We start from the raw sequence: 24,196 nt of genomic DNA, 5'->3' as shown, positions 1-24,196 counted from the left end.
CCCAGCACATCAGGGCAGACTCTTGCTCTGTGTTTACTTACAACTTGATGGTCAGCTTCAGTTGATCAATGCACGGAACTGGCAGGGAGGTGAGAATCCAAGTCACAGGGGGCCTGAGGTTCTGCAGTTGCAGATGTTGTTTCTCAGAGGGGCTGAGTCTACATTGAACCAAAGGTTTTCCCCTTGGCAAATACCTGCCACAGCTGCCAAGAGAATGTGCTCCTCAAATGGAAGCAGCAGTTTTCCATCAGGTGTTGGACTTGTTGTTTTGAGCCACCTGGATTTAGTACTTTTACAAGACAATACCCTGTTAGTCCGTCTTTGCAAAAAAAAAAAAAAAAAAAATGGCTTAGAGCAGGGATTGGCAGTCAACAACCACTGCCCCAATTCAGGCTGCCATCTGCCTTTGTAAATAAAGATTTATTGGCACATAGCCATGACCCTTTGTTGACATAGTGTCCGTGGTGGATTATACACTCAAAAGGCAGGACTGAGTAACTGGATGGCCCACAGAGCCAAAGATGCCTCTGTTAGTCCCTTTTAGACAATGCTTGCCTTAAGGGGCATGCTATTTTTACTAGAGACAGGATCTCACAGCTGGCCCAGGTCGCCTGGCACATTCGAGCCTCTTAGTCTCAGAGCTGGGATTACAGGCAGGGACAGCCACACCCACTTGCTGACCTGTTTTAGATTACCAAAAGTTAACCAGGAAACCCAGTCAGAGTGATTACGAGTTTATGCCTATTGCAGGAACCTCTGAGACCTGTCATCTCTCAAGAGGCACTGAAACACCAGCAGAGAGGGGTTACTGCCTGAATGTTGTCTTCCAGCCTCTGTCTGGGAAGCTGCGAAGCCTGCAGTCCAAAGGGCTCTCATGACCACTGGACTGATCTGGAAGGAGAGACTGTTTCCAACGTGGGTTGACCTGATTGCCACTTATTTCTCACTCAGGCATTAAGGGGAAATGTGCATGCAGTCAGCTTTCTGTAAATCGATCGTTTCTGTTGCTCATATAGGGGCATGAGTGATGTCTGCACGGCCCTGTTAGGTTGATACCTCATGGACAGCACTTTACGCTAGTACCTTGCATGCCAGGATGGTGTAGGGCGTCTGCACAAACTCTCCAGCCTCCTCACACACCTCAGCTGGCTTCCAACCCACACTCCTTTAGAGGCAAGAAAAGATGAGTGCAGTCACCCAACAAGAATTCCCCAGAGCCCCTTCCTCCCTCCTGTGTCTCACACTCCATGACCTCAAGAGACCCACTAACCAACTGCAACTTCTGATCCTGATGGGAGTGTACGGGGGGGGGGGGGAGCGATCCTGAGCCAGGAGACCCAAGTCCTCCTGACAGAGGGCCTGAAGTCTGACCCCACTGCTGAGCAAGGATATTGAGCTGTCCTTGGCCTGGTCACACTCTGTCCTGTAAGCATCTACTCAGGGGATGGGGGAAGTCCTTGAAGAGTCAGGAGACACACAGAAGAAAATCCTGGCAAGGATCCTGCCCCAGAGAAGGAGGGAGATAAGAAGAACACATTACAAGAGACAAAAAGAAATGGCCAGCGAGGAAAAGCCCCATGGAGGGCAAAGCGCATTTTGAATCCTGAAGGACAGGAGTGAGACTACGGCTTAAGTGGGAAAGTAGAAGGAAAACACCTTGGTGAGAGCGGTCCACGGTGAGAAGTGCCAGGGACCCAGGGCATCGTCGATGGCTTAGCTACACTGGGGAGCATGCGCTGGGGGGATGTGAGCTAAGGGGCCCGACACATGAAATTGTCAATGCCATTGGCATTTTTAAAGGACACTATTCTTGGTGTGTGTGTGTTACGTCTTTGGATAAAATGTAGTATCTATTAAGCAAAAGTCAGGGTTGTGTCATGGGAGAAGGTGCGGGACACACATCCTTGGAAGATGGACAGCTGTGTTTGCGCAGTGGCACGTCAGACACCCACGACACTTGACAAGCCAGTAGGACTGAAGTGGGGGATTTTCTTTTTTTCTAGTTTTCCATCCTGATGCCTGAGGTTCATCCGTCACAAGAGTGTTCCAGCGGGAGGAGACAGTGAGTGTAAAGGATCCAAGGCCAAAGTCAGAGGGAGGAGGACTATGAACGTGTAGGCGGAGGTTGTCTGAACCAGTCTGCGGCCAACTGGGTTCAGTTGAGAACAGAGACGAAGAATTAGGCCAGAGAGAAGAAAGCTAATAGGCAAAAGAGCCCACCTACGTGAGCAGCCAGCTCATGGTCCTCTGGGTTGTGTGAGGTGTTGGCTGTCTCCAGGCCGACAGTTAGAACCAACTCTTAAGAGAAAGCAGGGAAACTTCTTTTCCCTGGCTGGAGAGTGGAGGTCACACAATGCCTGAAGTGGGTGGAAGAGCTTAAACCAACAGCTATGTGGGGTTCTGGCAGCCTTCCTGGGTCCCCAGATGGGTAGACACAGTCAAGTTGTTCAGACATAACGGTCTTGTTCCCTACGATGAGAACTGGCTCTACACACCGGGTGCTTCCTCACCACAGGGACTGTACCAGCAGTACTGGATGGAGTTGGCTCCATGGTCAGGATCCATGGGGGTCCACAGAGAAATGGTGGCAGGCCCAAGTCCTTCAAGCCCTACAGGGGTCGGGGGTTGAAAGTGGGAGAAAAAGGGCCATATGAGGGTCTGTCAACACCTGAGGGACAGATTCTGACGGAGAGCATCAAGACAGAGGGATCTGTGTTAGCAAACTGCCCAAGAGAAACAGGAAGGCTGGCGAGAAGGAAAGCAGGTTGGAGAATGTAAAGTAAACATATTGGCAAGGTCTCAACAAACACAGACACTGTATCTTCAAAGAAATGCCCCACACTCTATCTTCTGTGTCGCTTGAATTTAGGGTGTGGGGCAGAGTTCTTTTACAAAGCTGACACTTTAAGCACGTGTGAGGCCCTTGTTCTACCTTCAGCATCAAGAAAGAAAAAAAAAAGAATTAAATGCTAAGTCAAAGGAAAACCATTTTCAAAGTTTCAAGATATTAAGATTGTCTTCCCAAAACACCAGAGTAGTCACTGCTCTGGCCCTTCCACTATGCCTCCGCCCTCAGACCCCGAGAGGAGTTGGGGGGGGGGTGTTCCTGAGGTACCTGAAGCATCTCCATCAAGGGGCGGTTCCTGCGGTACCTGAAGCATCTCTATCAAGGATGCTCTCTCCTTTGGCTTAACCTCCCAGTCACAGGATGAGAACTGCATCTCTGTGGTCTCCACTTCAGGATCTCTTTCTGTGAATGGCATCTCTTGTCAATCATCCATTTACCAATGTATCTTCAACTTATCTATCATCTACCTACCAGTAATCTATCTTTACCTGTCTATCAATGATTTATCAATTAGCTATCAGCCATCTCTCTATTGATACGTCTATCAATCACCCACCATCCATCTTTCTACTATCTACTTATCTATCAATAATTTATATATTGATCATCAAGCTGTCTATTATTGTCTACTCTTCCATTTCCTGTCATTGCTCTGATGGAGTGTCGATTTGGAGACGAAGTCTTACAATGTAACACAGGATGGCTTTGAATTCATGTCCTCCTGCCGCCATCTCTCTCAAGTGCTGGGATTAGAAGTGTACACTTCCGTGCCTGGTTCAATTTTCCTATCAATATTGTTTTGTTTGGAAACAGGGACCCACTGTAGAGTCCAAGCAGGCCCTGGTGGCGATCCCCCTACCTTCCAAATCCCGAGATTATAGCTATGTGCCATGAGACCTGCCTTTAATTTTCATAGATGCTTAAAAGATTTTTTTTAACTTTTAAAGCTTTGTTATCATATCTGTCACACATACACACACACACACACACCATCTTTTTTTTTTTTTTATAGTTTTGGTATCTTACTGAAGGTTTTTTGTTATTTTCTTTTGGTTTTTAGAAACAGGGTTTCCTCTGTGTAGCCCTGATTCACTCTGTAGACCAGGTTGGTCTTGAACTCAGAGATCCACCTGTCTCTGCCTCCTGAGTGCTGGGACTAAAGGTGTGCGCCACCACTGCAGGGCATCTTATAGATGTTTTACAATTTTCATGTAGTCATGTAGTTTAGCCTTTCCTGCTTCCTCATTGGCTAAGAAGGCCTGTCCCCATCCACAACTTCTCAGGTGTCTTGTAAGAATTTGCTTTTGTATAAACATCTATAATCCCCCTGGCTCTGACTTTAAGAAACTTCCTCTCTCGAATCATTCACAAAGGTATTAGAGCCCAGTATGGTTCATGCCTCTAATTCTAACATTTGGAGAACTCATATGGTAGGTGGACCTCTTCAAGTGTGAGGATAGCCTGGGCTACATAGACCAGGCTGGGCTGTAGAGCAAGATTCAATCTCAAAACCCCAACAACAAAAGGGTAGTAGTGATTTTTCACATAATAAAATGCTACAAATAAAAAGTTTATCTTGAAACAATCCTTTTCCTTAATCTAGCTTGGTCCGGCTTTCTTCTTTAAAGTTGCACCCAAGGGAAAGGAAAGCAAGGGTCCCCAAAGGATCCCAAAGTCTTACTCTCTCAAAGGTGGAAACAAGTCCAAGAATGCAACAACGTATAAACTACGTGTGAGTGTGTACTGGAGCAAACAGACGTGTGCACACAAACACACATTATTTAAGCCAAAAGAATTAACTACAGATAGATAGTTTTTAAAACCAGTAAAGAGAGACAGAGACAGCAGGAGTTTTGGCTGTGTTTCTGTGTGGCTGTGTTTCTGTGAACCACCTGCGGAGTGAAACTCATCCCTCAGGGACAGCTGGGCAGAGAGCTTCCCCAGAACGGCAGGTGGGGAGGTTCTGGGCTGTGACTCCTTTGCCCTAGCTTGGCAATGCTTACACAGGTGCAGTTATCAAAACACACCGAACTGTGCCCTTAAAATATGAGGGTTTTATTGCAGGAGAATCAGATCTCAGTGAAGCCACTCTTTAAACAAAACAACAGCAGTAAGCTATAGTATGGGAAATGGCTGTTGATTTCCTAGATTGCCCAGCCCCTCTGCATTCTACATATACAGAAATGCCAAACATTAAGCACTCTGTATGTATGACAGCGGAGTATATTTTCTGCTTTCTAGATTTTTTTTTAAGATTTATTTTTATTTTAAGATGATGTCTACGTCTGTGAGAGTCTGTACAGGTGAGGACAGGAGCCAAATGAAGCCAGAGTTACAGGTGTTTGTGGGTGCTGGCAATCAAACTCGGGTCCTCTGCAAGAGTGGTGCGTACTCCTAACCACTGAGCCATGTCTGCAGCACCTGCTTTCAGGACTTTATGAATCTGGATCTGGTGTATGTGTGTGTGATTGCACTCTATGGCTATACCCTCAGTCCCACGACTTCCTTTTGTAAGCTTGCTTATTTATGGCCCACGGTGGGGAACGATGAGGGTGTAGGCAAAAGACAGCAGTGACTTGCCCATGAGCTCACTGCCAGCTTTGGGCCACCCAAGTGGGAGCTGATAGAAGACAAAGGAGGTTCTCCCCGACAAAGGTGGAGCCTAGGAAGTGGTCCCAACGCCTTCCTTGAGCCTTCAGCACACTCAGAAACATAGCCTGTACTCTGAAAAGCAACACAGAATTGATAGTGTGCTCTGCTGTACCCAGGGGTGGGGGTAGAAAAGAATCCCAGACGTCACTCCAGACTGTCTCAAGTTCAACCAGTGACCCACTTAGAGAATCCCCCCCCTCATTTCCTGTTTTTGGTCTGCCCCACTTCCGTTCAGGCTGTGGCCTGGAGAAACACTTGCTGGCTCCGCTTCCTCCTGCGCTGATCTCCCCCTCCCAAGATTGAGCCCTTATCTCTGTTGCTGGGCACTTGGCAGCGAGCGTGGCAACCGCCCCAGAAAGAATATGTGTCCGGGTTCAGAGCCTCCTTCTGCTGTGCACCAGGCACCTAGGGAACAAGTAATCCATGTCTTCCAGTTCTCATGTCTACAGCAGGAGAAGGTGAAGGGGGAAACGAAATATGCTTGCAGTGTCCCTAAGGGCTGTCTGGGAGTTCCAGGGCTGCTGGCCTCTCTCACATGTCTCACAATCTGTTTTTGCACAATCTTCTGCTCATGATTCCCAGCCCAGGCAATTCAGGTGTGTCCAGACACACCTGGGGAGTGGCAGATTGGAAGTGCCACTGGCTAACTAAATTAAATGTGCCATGAACTGCTCAGAGCATGCTCTTGGATGCCACAGACTCAAATCTAACTTTATTCTAAAGTAGACTTACTTCTCGGGTGTGTGGGGGGCGGGGTTAAAAACACTGGTGTGGGGGAACCAAGATGGCTCCCCCCCCCAAGTCACGGTTTACCAACTTGTTTTAGTATTCACCATGGAGGTGGAGAGCGTCAGGAGAGGGGAAGTGAGCAGGGTGATTTCTGAGGCAGCCTACCAACTGGTCCCTCACAGCCAGTCCTAGAGAAGACCGGTTTGTTGGGGCTGCTACCCAAGTGGCCATGGATGAGCCTACACAAAAGTGGCCGCACACTTCACAGCGGTGACGCAATACTCACAGAGCCAGCCAGCTGTGGAAGCCACCTGCCAGCAAAAACAAGCCGACGAAAAGAAAAGCAGACGCTGCAAGCAAACCAAACCTAGAGTGTGGGCACCGGAAACTGTGAGAGCAGCTGACCAACTGAGCCAACACTGACAATGGGTGATGATGGGTGATGTCTCACACCGCATCTCACAAAGGAGAATGGGTCTTGTCTGTGTTTTCATGGCCTCCCTGACCCAGAAGAGGCAGTGCTCTCCTGTGAAATTGGGTTTGCTCAGCCTCAGTGGAGCCCATGTCCGTCCATATGACCCAGAGCAAAGGGCTGCAGCTCACACACACTGAGCACCCCTGTGCAACAGAATTCTTATCCTAAGCCTAGATTCTCAGCTCTAGAGGCTTCTGAAATTCAACCCACTCAGGCCTAGGCAGAACAGCGGGTAATAAAGTCAGAGAACCCGAGAGCCAGAGACATGGCTCTGGGAGGATGTGCCAGGGGCACATGGGGAGAGCTTCAGGGTAATCAAGTCCCAGGCACTGAGTCACAGAAAGGCACTCTGAAGACAATGCTGCTTTGATCCCAAGGCCAGAAACCAGGTTGGTCACGAGTCTGAGACTACCTTAGCCCTACCTACCTTCAACTCAGTCTGCAGAGCCTCACAGCACAATACCAGCGTACTTATGGTCCCAACTACCCACAGGACACTAGAAAGCCATTCTGGGTTGAATGAATGAATGAATGAATGAATGGCAGCCAAAACTCAGAGTGTCCTGCAGGGAGTCCTGACTTCCACCATTACCACTCTCAACAAGTTTTAACAGAAAACTCCATGCTTCTCCCACAGGTGCCTTCTCAAGGTGACAGTCAGTCCTACTTCACCCGACCTTGTCTACCTCCATTGTCCCCACTAGACTGAGTCAACTGCCTTCCTTCTACTCTGCTCTGCTCTGCTCTGCCTCTCCTCTCTATCCTTCCTGAGGAGATCACTAGGTCTTTGTTTAAAAAAAAAAAAAAGCTGGAAACCATTGTCCAGGGCCTCCCTTGATACCTACAATAAAGACCAATGCCCACTTCAGCCTGCCAAACCGAGGGAGTCCTAAAACCTATTCTCCAGCTCTTCCCCACAAACCTTGACCCTGACACACCCGAGTCTTGAGGTTCTTCTCGTCTTTATCATTTGCCATCAGCACTCAGCCTCTCCGGGTTTCTCTGGGCAAGTGCCACCAAGGAAGTGAGGCCTGCTTAGCCCATCCTATACTGGTCAGTGACCACCCCTTTTTGACTCAAGCTTGATGCCTATCCTCGGAGGTTCTTCTCAGGGACCAAGTTCATTAGATGCACTCATCCCCATGTGTCCCTCTGTGCCTTCTTAAGTGGAAAAGGCCCCATTCCATCAGTGACTAGGCTAGAATCCCCAGGCTCGTCCCTAGCCGGCACTCAAGGGAAACTTGCAGGGGATGTTTGGGGTTTGGTAGTTAAAGCCTGTGTTTAGCAAGCCACAAGCCCTGGATTCTATCATTTCCAGCAAAGAAAAAGAGAGGGAGAGGGAGAGGGAAAGAGAGAGGGAAAGGGAGAGAGAGGGAAAAAGGGAGGGAAGGAGGGAGAGGGAGAGAAGGAGGGAAGGAGGGAGAGAATAAAAAGTTGGGCTTGGTGGCACACATCTGTAATCCCAGTTTGAGGCAGGCCTGAGCCACATAGGAAAAGTCTCAAAAAAAAAAAAAAAAAAAAAAGAGAGCAAGGAATGAGTGAAACGGAATACATCTACGAGGCCAGCCCTGGGTGCCCCCACCCCAGGTGCTCACACATAATCTTCTGTAATCCTCCTTTTAAGGAGGACTGAATGACATCTTTAAAATCTTGGCCAATCCCTTGGCCACCAGATAACCTGCAGCAAAGCCCAGGAGAGTGGCACCAGTGAGTGTCCTTGCACCATCTCAGTCACTGCGGGTGGGTTGCGTCTTTCCCCATGCTAGCCTAAGCTACTCCTCTTTCAACCCTGAGGGCCTCTGAGCAGGGTGCACACCCCATCAGAAAGTCAAAGCCCCTTGCTCAACTGCCTAATCTCAGGAAGTCCCTGCCAGGGCCCCCTCTGGGCTTCTTCCATAGAGAAGCATGTCTGTATTTGGATTCAGTTTATTGGAGGAAGGGGATGACCAGAAACCAGTCCTGTCCAGGTGTGCCAGAGCCATCCCCACCGTACAACCAGCAACAGACCTCCCTTGGGGTCCCGCAGATGCTCGGGGGGTGGGGTACTGTGGACGCCCGCTCTTCCCCTCCCCCTCCAGCACCTCCAGAGGCTTTGTCATCCCAGTTACAGGAGTATCTGGGCTCTCAGCACCCGGACGAGTCCCCGCCAGAGGCCGCGGAGTACTTAGACCGCCCGGCACCCGGGCTCTGCGTCTCGGATTCCCCGCGCCTCGGTGCCCCGGCCGCCTCTTCCCGTACCCCGGGTCTCCTCCCTCCGAGTTCCGCCCCATCCCAGCCTGCCCGGAGCGCTCCGGCTACGCAGGCCGGGGGTGGATGCAGCGCCGGCCCCGCCAACCCGGGATGGCCACACTTACCGGCACCCGGCGCGGAGGGCCCGGGCTCCGGGCTCCGCCACCAGCGTAGCAGAGCCCGCGCGGGCTCCAGGCTGACGGCACAGCGTTGCCGCTTCACCCACAGCACGGACTGCAGCGGCTCCGCTGCCCCCATCGCACCCATCGCCGCCGGCGCGGCCTCGTCCGCCGGGCGCGGGGCGCGCGGACGCCGGGGGGCGCGGGACCGTTAGCGGCCCCTGCAGTCTGCACGGCGGTGGCGCGGGGAGGCGGGAGCGGGAGGCGGCGCTGCGTCACCCGGTACGCAGAGAGGGTGGCGGGGATCCGGGAGGAGGCGACCAGGGTGAGGACAAGAGAGGCTGGACTTGGGGACAGAGAAGAATCAAAAACAGAGGATCGAGGAAGCCTAGGTTGAGGAGCAGAAAAGGCCTAGGAAGGAACGGGAGGGGTCGGAGGAGGGGACTGAGGGGCCTGGCCCTGGGGAAGGCAGTCGGAGCGGCCGGGTGCGCTGAACACGCTAGTCTGTGGTTCTTGCAATCCCTGGGCTCTGCTGGGTCTGTACTCGCCACAGGGTGGGGAGGGCTGCAAAAAGGGACAGGCGGAGTCCCAGCAGCGCGGAAATGTTGCCCGGGCGGTCCTGTTCAGGCGACGGGAGGCCTTGGAACTGCTGGTGTGCGCCCACGAGCGATGTGACCTTGGGCATCCGTCTCCTTTTAGGTCTTGATCTCCTGGCGGCTAGCAAGAGTCCTGCAGGTTGGTCCCAGTAGGCAAAGGAAGGCTAAGAGGGAGAGGACAGGGGTTACCTTCCAGGGGAGTGAAAGCTTTGTAAGTGGATGGCTGTGGGTCTACAGCCACCAGAGAGACAGAAGGAGTCTTCCTGTCAGTCACCTGACTGTTCCCTCCCAAGGAACCAGAGTTGCTGTTCCTGATGCAGCTTAACATGGGACAAGCTCGCCGGGCGGTGGTGGCGCACGCCTTTAATCCCAGCACTTTGGGAGGCAGAGGCAGGCAGATTTCTGAGTTCGAGAGTTCGAGGCTAGCCTGGTCTACAGAGTGAATTCCAGGATAGCCAGGGCTACACAGAGAAACCCTGTCTCGAAAAACCAAACCAAAACAAAAACCAAAAAAAAAAAAAAAAAAAACAAACATGGGACAAGCTCAACATGTCGACTTCAGGGAGATCTTCCTGGACTCTGTCTCCCCCAGCTAAAGCATCCCAAGGCACAGCAGGGCAGAATTCAGCACTGTACTCAAAGCATATCTACCCATGTCTGTGAAAATCTTATGGGCATATGGCCTTGTCCCTTACTGGGTCTCCAGTGTCGGAAATGGTCCCTGTACATAATGTTACTACTCAAATATTGGTTTCATGGTGGCACCCGTTCACATCTGACCAAGGAAGAGTCTCCTCAGAGAGGCTAACTGGTCCAAGAGTGCAGGGCTCTGGTGTGACAGAGCTAAGCCTCACAGCAGGGTGAGCTTTTAAGTCGACTGGAGAGCCTCCTGCCCTCCCCTTCAGCTCTCCTGCTGTTGCAGAGATAGAGTTAGCCAAGTCTACCTTGCCTGTGCCTGGTACCAGAGGGCTAAGGTACAGGTCTGATCCTGTCAGTGCCCCGTGTCCATCTGCAGGGCAGGGACAGCCATGAATCACTTGCTTCCTGGAAGCCCAGCCCAGCTGTAGGCTCCCTGACGGCCCTGGAGTATTGGTTAGGCCCAGGCAGAATCCTAGCCCCACCCTGGAGCAAGCTGGACCTGATCTATCTCAGTGGTTAGTTGAAGCAAGGGCTGCCTCAGCTCTTTCTTTCCACAGCTGTAGGGATGAGACTTGGGAAATGTGGACATTATTATTATTATTATTATTATTATTATTATTATTATTATTATTGGGGTTTTTGAGACAGGGTTTCTCTGGGTAGTCCTAACTGTCCCAGAGCTCACTCTATAGAGTCTTGAACTTAAAGGTCCACCTCCCTTTGCCTCCCGAGAGCTGAGAGTAAAGGTATGAGCCACCACGCCAGGAAATTCATTCAGTGTTTATATGTAAGTGTTTATATCCATGAGGACTGGACTCCACCCTAGTCCTAGAGGACCTCCATCTAGGAAGACACAGCCACACGGACCACAAAATACTAGAGTCCTGAGGAGGGACCCCTGTGTGGATTATAGCCCAGTAGTGAGAACCAGGATCCCCCGTGGCTACTGTGGGCTGAAGTGTATCCCTCCCCCATTTGAATTCTGAAGCACCAAGCTTGAGTGCCCTAGATAGTGGCTTATTTGGAGACAGGGCCTTTAAAGAGGTGACTCAATGAGGGGCTTTGGGGGGTGGGGGTGGGCCATAGCTTAGTTCATGAACAGAGCTTGCCACTTCTCCTTCAAACACACTCATCCATATATGTGCACCTGCACACATAAGAACACATATGTACCAACAAATTAGACCATTAAGGTAGTCTCAATTCAGGTCAATTGGTGTACTTAGTATAGGGGAGATTTGAACACAGATCCAGGGCTATGTACATGGAACACAAACTATGACAAGTACCAAGGAATGGCCATCTACAGCCTCAGGAGAACTGGCCTGGTTGGACCCCTGGTGTTGGGCTTCCTGGGTGTTACAGTTGTGTGGTGACCCTGGCCAACTAGTGTATTAGCCTGCCAGCCTGGGTAGCTACAGTGCCAGGACTTGACTCGCTGGGGAGCCTCTGCCAAGGGGAGGGCAGCCTAATGAGGGCTGTGTTCTGGGAAGCTGAGGTAGACAGCACGGAAAGGCTCAGGCCCTCCAGGCTGGGGACCATAATGAGCACAGCACTGGGGGTGGAAGGAAAGAAGGATTCTCTATCCAGAGCAGCTGCCAGACCCTTGCTGCTTCTGAGTCCCCTGGGGCTCATCAATTGTTGGGTGTGAAAGCAGATGGCAGAGCAGCTGACAGAGCCTTGGAAACATCCATGCAGCCCGAACCAGTCCTGGGATGTGGGCCTCTATACTGGGGCGCACACCCAGATCCCCCTGATGTCTTCCCAAGCTACCTGGCTCACCTCTTACCTGACTGGTATACCCTTCCCTTGCTGGGCCCTAATCCAAACATCATCTTACATGTCTATTTGGAAAATTTCTACCCACTCTCCTTACCCACAGCCATCTCTTTGTGCTGCTGAGGCTCCTGGCTCTCATAGAACTTCAGCCAGTGCCTGATTCCCTTACAGTCAATGATGCCCCAGCCTGTCGCTGGCCTGGTGTATGCACAGTTGGCCCCAGGTTTAGAGGGACCAACCATATGAACAGGAAGACCTGGACATAGGTCCAGCCCCAGCAGCCTGGAGCCCTCATGAGGTAGACACTGTCCTGCTCCTTCTCCCCTGTCCTATGTCAAGCTGAGGCATTCAGATTCTGACCTGATGCTCTGGGTCACGTAAATCTGGGATTCTGACCAGCTGTGGCCAGCACCCTCCCTCCTGGAGGCCAACCCAACACATGGGTTGACTGGCTCCTGAGGTCCTGTCTAGTCCCACATATTGCCACTAAACATGAGCACCCCGCCCACTGGGTCACTCACTGAAGAGGCAGCACCTTCCAACTTAGTCTTTCGTGAGCTCCTCTCCCTCCAGAGCCTCTGCTCTTGTTTACACTTGGCCTGCCTGCTTATCTTTCCAAGCTTCCTCCCTGATGAAGTCAGCAGGACTAATTGACATCAGAAACTGGAACACTGTTGGGCGGGACCGGGGGATCTGGCAGGCCATACCCACAGGCTGCCAGGAATGCTGCCCTCTGCCCTCCACCTTCGAGGAAGAGCCTTGCAAACACTAGCTGTCAGAGCTGACTGCCTGGAAGAAACGTCCTGGGCTCGGAAGCCTGGTTGGTGTTTGATAGTCAGACTCGTGAGAGTCATCAAATGCACAACTCTAACCTGCCCTCAGGACCCTGACAATGACTGGAAACACCCATTATCTCTTCCATTTAACAGACGGCAAACAGAGACTCAAGAAACCAAACTGACCTGCTCAAGTTGACAGAGGAAAGCAGTTAGACGAGAGGCTAGTCAGGCTCGCTTGTCCTCCAGCACCTCAGAGTTGAAATGAGAAGTTAGGAAGTAGCATAAGCCAAGCTCAATGCTGTCAGTGGCCATGCTGACTTCTCAGGCACCTCATTGGGACAGTTAGTCCACCTTTAAGAGGGAAGGTAGGAAAAGAATATTCTAGCAGAAGTGCCCTCTCTCATCTAAGAAGTTTAGGGCTGAACTGAAGAGCAGGTGGCCCTTAGTGTGACAGAGCCTAGAAAGGCTTTAGGGTAGATCTGGCCAGGATAATCCTATATTGGAGACAGAGATTGGGGCACTTACTCCTCTGGAGAACTGGGGGAGTGCCCTGTCTAGGAATGGAGTTGGGAGAGGCAGAGGCCAGACTTTGGTTTGCTTTGAGTCTGCAAGTTTGTTAGACTCGCAGGGGTGACCTATCCTGAACAGGGACAGGAGCCGAGTATTCTGCTTAGCTGAAGCTTATGTAGTCCCAGGGTGTTGTGCACACAAGGCAAGGAAGGAAGCAGCTCTGTGGGCTTAGGGGATGAGCCCAGGGTTACAAAACAAAAAAGAGAACCGGGAAGTAACACAACCACAAGATTCAGAGCCTGAGCCGGGCAGTAGTGGCACATGCCTTTACTCTCAGAACTTGGTTGGCAGAGGCAGGCAGATTTCTGAGTTTGAGGTCAGCCTGGTCTACAGAGTGAGTTCCAGGACAGCCAGGGCTATACAGAGAAACCCTGTCTCGAAAAACAAAACAAAACAGAACAAAACAAAACAAAACAAATAAAAAAAAAAAGATTCAGAGCCTGGCCTCCCCTGCCCGTCAGCCTGTTGGCCACTGTCTGCATTCCTTTCCAGATGGGGAGCATCCTGTGAGTTGCTCAGGATGCCAACCCACAAGGAAGGAAGTTTGCTCTGTGGCAGCCTCTCTTGGGAAAATCACTACCTCTTAGGAAGTGAACTTTAACTGGACAGTGGTGGCACAGGCCTTTAATCCCAGAACTCTGAAGGCAGAGCCAGGTGGGTCTCTGTGAGTCTGAGACCAGCTTCATCTACAGAGTGAGTTATAGGACAGCCAGGGCTACAGAGGATCTCTTCCCTGCTTTCCCCTGCAGCTTGACGAATGATGGAGAGCCTTGTGAACCCACAGCTCTTGACCATGTCATGGGGAGGTGACTGACTTGGTGCTGGCAGGGAGGACTCAGGGAGGGAACAGAACGTGTACCTGGCTCTCCCAGGCTTCAGTAAATGATACAATGTAGCCTTGGCTCATTCCAGAGAGAAGAAGCTGCCACAATGTTCAGTTTTGGGAGTTGGGTGAAAGTCACCACCAGAAGTGCCCATTAGTGGTACTTGTGACTCTCCAAGACTCAGCTGAGTGGCCTTTGCATACTGGTAATTGCTTGGGTGGATTTGAACATTAGGGACCCTGATTTAGAGAAGAGATGGGAGCACACAGAGGTCATTGCTATCCCTTCATCGGTACTTGGAGGAGCGGGAGACCTTCTTCAGCCTGTGCATGTTTCACTTGTCTTATTGTGTTCAAGTGAAGGTACAAGGAGGAAGCCACTTTCAGACAAACCCAGTGTGATGGTTTGTATATTCTTGTCCCAGGGAGTGGCACTATTTTGGAGGTGTAGCTTTTTTGGAGTAGGTGCGGCCTTATTGGAGTAGATGTGTCACTGTGGGCATGGGCTTTAAGACTCTACTCCTAGCTGCCTGGAAGTCAGTCTTCCACTAGCAGCCTTCAGATGAAGATGTAGAATTCTCAGCTCTGCCTGGATGCTGCCATGCTCCTGTCTTGATGATAATGGACTGACCCTGTATACTTGTAAGCCAGCCTCAATTAAATGTTGTCCTTATAGGTCATGGTGTCTGTTCACAGCAGTAAAACCCTAATTAAGACACCCAGGATCTTAGAAGCAACACCTTCTGGAGAAGGCCATTTCAGAAAGATAAGACAAGCCACATCAGGCAACAGGCTTTGTAATACTTGGAATGAAGTATTGGATCCAACCCCAAAACAAAACCAAAAGAGATTTTAAAAGTCTAAAAAGAAAAGAAAAAGATCAGTAGAAACTGAATACCACTAAACTCAGTGCTCATGGGTAGCAAAGAAGATACTTTGGCCCCAAGAAAAGCCACATTAAAGGTACTGCTGGGCAATGCTGACAGAGAAGGATGGGTGGCCAACAAGGATACCCAAGAAGATGAGGGGTCAACTCTACCACCCTCAACAGACTTTCAGAAGCCTAGGATGGGGAGTGGGGAGTGGGGAGTGGGGAGTGAGGAGTGAGGAAACCTGAATTGAAAGGCAGTGCTGCACCTTGAGAATAATACTGACCATGTGAGATCAGAAAGACTCATGCTACTCACCCCGTTACCTTACAGACTGGGAAACCGAAGCTGTAACGCCTGTGTGTGCAAGTCTGAGTGCTAGTGTGAGTGCATGCGTATGTACACGTATGTGTCCAGGAGGTCAGAGGACAACTTGCAGGAGTCAGTTCTCTTCTATCATGTAGAGCATGGGGATCAAACACAGGTCATCAGGGTTGGTGGTTTTGCCTGTTGAGCTGTTCTGCTGACCCAGTGACTCCATCCCCACCCCACCCCCCCAAGAAACCCCACTTCCCTAAACCATCCTCCTCCCAGGCCTGTCACTTCTGATGGTCTCCGTCAGCCCTTGACACTCAGTTCTATGTAGGCCAGCTCACTGTGGCTTCTGCAACGAGCAGGGCCATACTCTTCCCCTGCAGAGACCTGCCTGTCAAAAGGTGACAGGGCTGTGAAGCTCCAATCATTTGTTGCCAGTTAGGGACAAGGACCCTGGTGACTAGCTCGGCAGAGTTTTCAAGAGAAGACAGAAAATGACATTTTTATGAATGACTATAAGATAGTAATGGATTTGGTTTTAAGGTGGAAAGTGTTTTGCAACATGATACAGTCCTGGCATAGACTGGGGCATCCAGAGGTCAGTCTGTGCTGGCTGGATTAGCAGCATAGAGTTAAGATAGACTTAAAAGGTGACAGAGATGGATGAAGGCATGATAGCATTGTATGTAAATGCAGACAGGAAGGATACAGAAGCCTGAGACATGATGCTTCTGTTGGAAGCATGTGCACGCTGGATGCGGACATGCTGGGTGAGAGTGGACCGAACAGGTTGCACTGGAATCTTCCCGCCAGCAGGGAAAACCTCTTATGGCAGCCCTCAAATCCAGGCTACCAGATTACCCTGGAGACCCAGGCCCCACAGGGGAAGCTGCAGCCTGGTGCTGATGGGAGAAGCGGGTAGGGATAGTCAGGGATTAGAAAAGTACCACGGTCAGAGGGACAAACAGAAGAGCCCCATCCTGAAGCCCTTCTGTTTCAGTTGCTGAGTCAATGAACGATATGACTCATGTTCCTGGTTGTTCGCTCAGTTAAGGCTTATCAATACCTTCACCATGGAAGCAAAAGCTTCATTTCCCATAAATTACTCCTGTACCCCTGAGACACCACTCTGGATCCTGCCCTGTACCTTCCCAGGAAACCACTAATCTCATTTCTGTCTGCCTTCTCCTGTTCTAGATTTTTCATAAAGTAGAATCACATGCTGCCCCTCCCCCAACTCCCAGCTGGGAACAGAACGAGCCTTGCACATACTATAGAAATGCCTTACCATGCGATTACACTTCCAGTCTTACTAAGTGGCCTTTCTGTCTGACTTCCACTTAGTGCAGTGCTTCTCAACCCATTGGGGGTCAAATGACGCTTTCACAGGGGTGGCCTAAAGCCATAGGAAAACACAGATATTTACATTATGATTCATAACAATAGCAACATTACAGTTACGAAGTAGTGATAACTTTATGGTTGGGTCACCAAATGAGGTACAGCATTAAAGGATCACTGCACGAGGAAGGTTGAGAACCACTGACTTTTTGTCTTAGTCACTTCTGCTGCCACAAAACTGGGGACTGAATAATTCCAATAATTCACTCAAGGTCTCAGGTTGTAACCCAAACTGACCTGAAACTCATTATACAGCCCAGGCTAGCCTCAAAATTGCAGCAAACCTCCTGGGTGCTGGCATTATAGGCACGTGCCACCATGCCTGGCTGGGACCTAATGATTTATGAACAACAGGAATCCATCATGCTCATAGACTGGAGGCTGGGCAGTCAAAAAACCCAAAGTGCTGGCAGGTCCAGCATTCAGTGAAGTCCTCAGACAGGGCAGAAAGGACAGAAGGGTCAAAGGCATAAACACTTTGTCCTCATGTGGTGGAGAAATAGGAGAGCAGAGAGGCCCTAAGCCAGCTCCCTCAAGCCCTCAGGGCCATGCATCCATTCACAGGGGATGTTGACCTACAATTGTCACAATTCTTCCTCAAAGGCTCCTGTCTCCATGTCACTGCACAGGGGACTCAGTTTCAGCATCCAGTATAACACTTTGAAGGTCTGTCTTAGGGTTTTATTACTGTGAAGAGACATCATGACCAAGGCAACTCTTATAAGGACAACATTTAATTGAGACTGGCTTATAGGTTTAGAGGTTCAGTCTGTTGTCATCATGTTGGGAAGCATGGCAGCATCCAGGCAGACATGGTGCTGGAGAAGGAGCTGAGAGTTCTGCATTTTGATCTTCAAAGCCCACCCACACAGTGACAGATTTCCTCCAGCAAGACCACACCCATTCCAACAAGGCCACACCTCCTAGTAGTGCCACTTTCAATGGGCCAAGCATATTTAAACCACGACAAGGTCTGTCCACGTTTTCTGTCTGTCTCTACTCTTCCTGCGGCTGACTAGTATCCTGTCATGGTTGCTGCACTGATTATTCATTCATGAGCTGATTAGCATTCGGTTGCCTGAACTCTTCTGCTGTAGGAATAAGGTGCCTCTGGACATCCAGGGACGAGTTGTTGTGGATACACAGAGGAATGGGATTGTTGTGTCTTCTGCCCCTTTCTGTTGAACTGTTTGAGGTATCGACAGACTGTTTCTCATTCAGCCTCACTGCCTGACAAGCCCAGAAGAGCGCAGAAGCTTCCAGCCTTTGCATGACTCCTCTGTTGGCTATGGTTCCCTGATGGCTGTAGCCATCTGGAAACAAAAACTCACAAAAAGAAGCTGTGCCTTCCACCGAACTTTCTACAAGGCAGATTAACTGTAGACAGCTCGGAATGTTACAGATCCAGTACCTCATTACAATTATCCTGGACTGTCTTCACGCCCCTGATAGCTGTTCCTTGTTCACCTCTGGGTCCAACCTAATGCTTTAAGACTAACAGATAAAGCCCTCTTGGAATGTGTTGACTTGTCAGACCACTACTTCCACCAACCTCACAGTGAAGAATTGGACAGCATCTGCGGCCCGTGGCTGAGATTACTTTGCTGCAGCTGTCTCTCTGATGCCCTCACCAATGTACTTGAAAAGGCATCCTTGATTTATGACTTTCTTCGTTTTTGACAATAAAAAGTTCATGAAACTACTTCATGTTGAAACACGGAGTTTGGAGTAGCCTAAATAAATCTGTGTTCCTGGGCTACGGTCACTTAAATTTAGGTTTGGGATAATTTGTCTCCTACCCCCACTGAGGTGAGAGCAGCTTTCACACTGAAGCATCATAGTTGGTGTAAATTGCCTCACTGAGTTTGGCGTAGCTTATCTGTGAGAAAGCAGATCTCATCTGCATTGCTTACACACCTTTCTTCTCATCTGACTTCTCATTGCTGTTTATCTATCCCCTTCTCCAGTTCCACCTCTGTCTGCCTCTCTGTCTTCCTTGGGTTTGATTCCCAGCACTGGAAATAAAACAGAAAAACATAGGTAGTTTCTGTGTCAGATTGGGGTATTCTAGACCAGTCAGAGCAGATTGGATCAGGGTGGTTCTAAAGCAGAACTGAGGTCTATAGTGATTAACAGGGTGTGGGCAATAAGGGACTGGGTCCCACATACGCCTAGCATCATGTCTGGGTGGGTGGGTGCCTGTTGTTGTGTGAGAAAAGTGTTCCAAGAAGCCAATGGGGTTGTGTGTCTAGGCCGGAGGTTACATTTGAGACTGCTGCTCACTGAGCATGTGACCGTTGCTCTGCCCAGGGAGCCCCATGCCTCTGTTTACCAGGACAGCCCTGATGTGCACCTACTGTGCCAACATCATTAAGCTGTCCCTCCAGGCTCTCTTCTCCAAAGCAGCTCTGTGGGTGACTAGTGGCCTTGCTATCCACAACATGTAAGGACAGCTGGCGCAAGAGGGGATCCCAAGAGGACACTATGGCCCTGGCAAGACAGCCAGGAGGATAGCAGTGTTCTAGAGAGGGAAGGGTGGCTTTGGAGACCCAGTTTTGTGTCTGTTAGTGATAAGAGTCTGCCCTCATTCCTCCTTTGAAGCCTCAGCTTTTCTGCATGAGAACTGAGAGTCAAATCACAGATCCAAGTGGGCAAAGACTAGAACTCAAACCCAGGCTCTGCCTGCCAGTAACCGAGTGCCCTCACCAGCATCTCTCAGGCAAGTATTACCTTCCTTGTGGCGGGGCTGTCTCCAGCACTGTGGGATGCTTCTACTCACTAGATGCCCGTAATGGTTCCCAGTATGATAAGAATGAACCACCTCCGGACATTGCCAAATGCATCCCTGAAAAAACACCATACATTGCTTCCATACTCTGTAAACATAGACCTTAAGACCCACCATATGGGATGCCATGCTGCTGTCTAGGGTAGCCAGTATACACACAGCACTTGATATAGTGCAGAGCTCACTAAAGGAATCCACAAAATGAGACCCCACAGTTTGGGGGCACAGTGGAGACATCTGGGAGTCATAAAAATCATGATTCCCTGAGCCTGGTGTTAGGGGTAGAAAGGCCTCTGGAGTGAGTGCCAGGTTAACATGGCAGTTGTGGTCACCCACACGTGCAGGTTCCTGTCCCACACGGGGGAGGGCGGGGCTTGCTGATGCGGAGAGGAGGAGCAATGCAAGGACCCAGATGCTGGTCTTTTGTGGGGCATGAAGGAGGAGTTCCTAAGACATGGTGTTGGCACATGCATTTGATCTCAGCATTCAGGAGGCAGAGGCAGGTGGATCTCTGAGTTCAAGGCCAGCCTGGTCTACAGAGTGAGTTCCAGGACAGCCAGATCTACACATAGAAACCATGTCTTAAAAAGAAACAAAGAGGGCTGGAGAGATGGCTCAGCGGTTAAGAGCACTGACTGCTCTGCCAGAGGTCCTGAGTTCAATTCCCAGCAACCACACGGTGACTCACAACCATCTGTAATGGGATCTGATGCCCTCTTCTGGTGTGTGTGTCTGCAGTGTACTCTTATAAATAAAAAATATATACATCTTTAAGATAGATAGATAGATAGATAGATAGATAGATAGATAGATAGATAGAAACTAGGCATAGCCACATGAGGACAATTTGGGCTGGCTGGGGTGCACTCCTCTTATTCTGCTGGGACAAGCCTGGCTTCATCACTTTGAGACCTCCATCCAATATTCAGTCCTAAATCCAAAATTCCAGGTCCCACAGCCCTCCTCAGAGATGAAGCCTGCCCGCTGGCCCAGCCACCCTTAGTCTCCTCACCAGGCTCCTCGCAGGCACACCAGGCTGGTGACCTCATTTAGGTACTGAGCAGAAATAGACCAGCAGCTCTAATTAGCTCATCAGCACGGCTTGCAAATGGGCCACAGCCGCTGACAGTCTGGGATGTGGAAAATTCCATCCACTCTTCCTCCCGTGATGGGCAGGAGTGTGAGGTCCCTTCCCCTGGGGAACACATGGAACTGTGCCACTTGCTCATGAGAGCATCAGGGTGAGGAGGCACAACACCCCCTGACCCTCCCTCACATACTGATGCTGATTCTGTAAGTTTGGGGCTGGACAAGGAAAGAACCTGCATATTTCACATATCCCTGCATATCCTCAGTGACATGATCAAACCCAGCTGGTTCTCAAACTGGACAGTACAACATAGTGGGGGCCTTATTCTGTCCCACCCATGGTCCTCTCTCTTTTGTTCTGCCTCCCTTGGAGGGAGGAGGGTGCTCACTCTCACCAGAGTGGAGAGGCAGAGATAGGGCGTGGCTCGGCATCAAAACAGTCACAAAGCTCTGGGCTTCATCTCCAGCACTGTGAACATAAATGAACTAATGAATGGTTAACTAATTGTTTAAAATAGAAACAAAGCGTAGAGCTGGGGAGGTGGCTCCAGTTGGTAAAGTGCCAGCCACAGAAGCATGAGGGTTCAAGTTCAAACCCCAGAGCCCACTCAAAAAACGTTGGAGGTGGAGACAGGGGCATCCCTGGTGTTTGCTCAGGTTCAGGTTCTGTGAAAGAAAAAAAAAGAAGAAAAAGCAAGGTGGAAAGAAACTGAGGTAGGTACCTGATGTTGGCATTTTGTCTAGGTTCCACCTCACAGTTACCTGGCAACAGCCAGGTGTGCCTGACTCACTATAAAAGGGGCTGCTTAAAAAAAAAAGCCGGGCGGTGGTGGTGCACACCTTTAATCTCAGCACTTGGGAGGCAGAGGCAGGCAGATTTCTGAGTTCAAGGCCAGCCTGGTCTACAGAGTGAGTTCCAGGACAGCCAGGACTACACAGAGGAACCCTGTCTCAAAAAATCAAAAAAAAAAAAAAAAAAAGAAAAAGGGGGCTGCTTGACCTCCTCCTCCTCTCTCTTGCCTTCTTGCTCCTGCTCTGTCCTCTTGTCCCTTACCCTCTCTGTCCCCATTCCCCTCCCTTCTCTTTCTCCATGTGCTCATGGCCTGCCTCTACTCCTTTACTCTCTCTCTGTCTCACCTACTTTCTCAACTTCCCTCCCCATGCCCTGAATAAACTCTATTTTATACTATACCATCGGGTGTGTCTGGTCCCTCAGAGGGAAGGGATGCCTCAGCATGGGCCTGCAGAGGTACCCCCTTCCCCCACACCAAACACCTGACACCAATCTGTGCCCTCTATACATACCCTCTGCCACATGTGCACACATACGTGTAAATGCACATGCACACATACACATACAGAGTAGAGGGGCTCCAGCCGTAGCCTCAGCTAGCGATGAAGGCTACATGACTTGCTTGAATGATTCGCTGGTCTTTAGGCCTTAGCTTGCCCACTTGCAAGGGGACTGTTCAGGGTGAAGCAATGGAATTCCCCACTGTCTGTGACTCTCTAAGGCTTTCTGATTGTATCCTTGGCCCCCAGTCACTTGGTCGAGTGCTGTTTGTTGTGTACATTCTGTGACAGTCCAGGGAGCAACAAGTCTGTGTCCGAGAGGCAAGTTTTAGGTTCACAGAGCTTGCTTTGCTTCCTGCCTAAACTTGTACAGAAAGAAATCTACCCTCTTCCTCTCTAGAAAAGGAAATAGCCTGAAGCAAATATGACAGTGAGTCATTGTGACTCTAGCCACAGGGAGACATTAGAAAAGACCCCCTGCAGGTCCTGCAGGATCTAAAGGACAACAGGATGTTGGAGAGGAGTTCTGGTGAAGATTCAGTGTAGATAGCATAGCAGAAGCCAGAGGCCTCCAACCAAACCAATGACTCATTGCAAGTAAAGATGTGTGCACAAAAAACCGAATATGTGGTGTGACACGCTGTGACACACTACAGCTTCTTTGAGAAGACTTTTGTTTATTGGGGGGATTCTTTTTGCTTTGTCTTTGTTTTCTATTTTTTTAAAAGATTTATTTATGCCGAGCGGTGGTGCCGCACACCTTTAATCCTAGCACTTGGGAGGCAGAGGCAGGCTGATTTCTGAGTTCGAGAGTTCGAGGCTAGCCTGGTCTACAGAGTGAGTTCCAGGACAGCCAGGGCTACACAGAGAAACTCTTTCTCGAAAAACCAAACCAAAAAAAAAAAAGACTTATTTATGTTTTATTTATATGAATACACTGCAGCTGTCTTCAGACACACACTCTGAGAGTGCATCAGATCCTATTGCAGATGGTTGTGAGCCACCATGTGGTTGCTGGGAATTGAACTTAGGACCTCTGGCAGAGCAGTCAGTGCTCTTAACCACTGAGCCATCTCTCCAGCCCTTGCTTTTTATTTTTATTTATTTTTTTGAGGGGGAGGTTGCAAGGGCGGAGGATGGGTACGAAGGGACGAAGGGATGAGTGGGGTTGGGGTGTATGATGTGACCTTCACAAAGAATCAATAAAAAGTTAAATAAAAAGGAAAAAGAAAGAGACCCTTTGCCAGGCTGCCACCATTCCATGGGGAGGAACAGTTTCTGCAGAAGGACAGCAGGAGGAGCTGACAGCCAGGGCAGGAGTCCTCTGTGACCACTCACCCATGCATCGTGCCTTAAGGAAGTGAGACTGAGCCTGGCATAGTACCATCTGATCGCTCACTGACTTGAGGAGGTTCTGTTGAGTACTGGGGACCCTCACTCCTAGTGATTCTCAGAATCCTTCTTGGAAGAGGTGTCTGCTGAGTTGTCTTGTACTAACTAAATCTTAGTCCCAGGAGTTGGCAGGAGATTTCATCTCACTAGGGCAATTCCCCAGTTATTACTGTTTTGATCTTTACTTATGAGGTATGCAAGATGGAGCTGGTTCGCTCTTTTACAGATGGGCGTGGTTAGGCTCAGAGAGAGGCTGGCTAGGTTATGCTTGAGTCCCATGAAGCTTGGACCACCTAAGAGACAGCTCTGAGATCTTACAGATGCTCCAGAAAGACAGCATCAAATCCACTGGCATTCGGTACTGGGAAGCTTCTGGTGAAAGGCACAAACTGGAGAAGTAGACCCTGGAAACAGGGGTTGGAGACCCTGGGGCTGTGAGGTTTCAGGGGGTCTCAGCAATAGGTTGAAAAGGTCCTGGAGTCAATACAGAGAGCACTGGGGAAAGGGAAAAAAAAAAGAGGAACCCTTTGAGAAGTCTGAACCTAACAGCAGAGTCAGCCCATAGACACTGGGAGCCACTGCTGGTTCTTGAGCCACCACCATGTGATGGACCACACTTCTCTGGAGGAGAACGGGTAGCCAGTGTGTATGTGGTGTGTGTGTGTGTGTGTGTGTGTGTGATTCCTGGGGGAAGCTGGTGGGAGTCAGGGTCCTCTCCCTTGGCTTGCGTAGTCCCTGCTGTGTCATGGGCAGGGCACTTGGAAAACCAGCTGTGGCTGGAACAGGCAATAACAGCATCTGGGGCCAGTGA

General features: G+C 50.0%; 1 protein-coding gene across 1 annotated transcript in view; it reads right to left on the bottom strand.

Annotated features, from left to right (window-relative positions):
* The window catches only part of Cerk (ceramide kinase), a 43,651-nt gene extending 33,894 nt beyond the window's left edge, over positions 1-9,757 (bottom strand). The window contains exon 1 of the mRNA XM_028753702.1: positions 9,059-9,757. Within this exon, the coding sequence (XP_028609535.1) occupies positions 9,059-9,200 (142 nt within the window). The 5' untranslated portion in view covers positions 9,201-9,757. The remainder of the gene's footprint in view (positions 1-9,058) is intronic.
* Positions 9,758-24,196: the final 14,439 nt, after the last annotated feature.

The sequence above is a fragment of the Grammomys surdaster genome, unplaced genomic scaffold (assembly GCF_004785775.1).
Source record: "Grammomys surdaster isolate TR1022 unplaced genomic scaffold, NIH_TR_1.0 125953, whole genome shotgun sequence".
Lineage (NCBI taxonomy): Eukaryota > Metazoa > Chordata > Mammalia > Rodentia > Muridae > Grammomys > Grammomys surdaster.
This window is presented reverse-complemented; position numbering and strand designations above follow the sequence as displayed.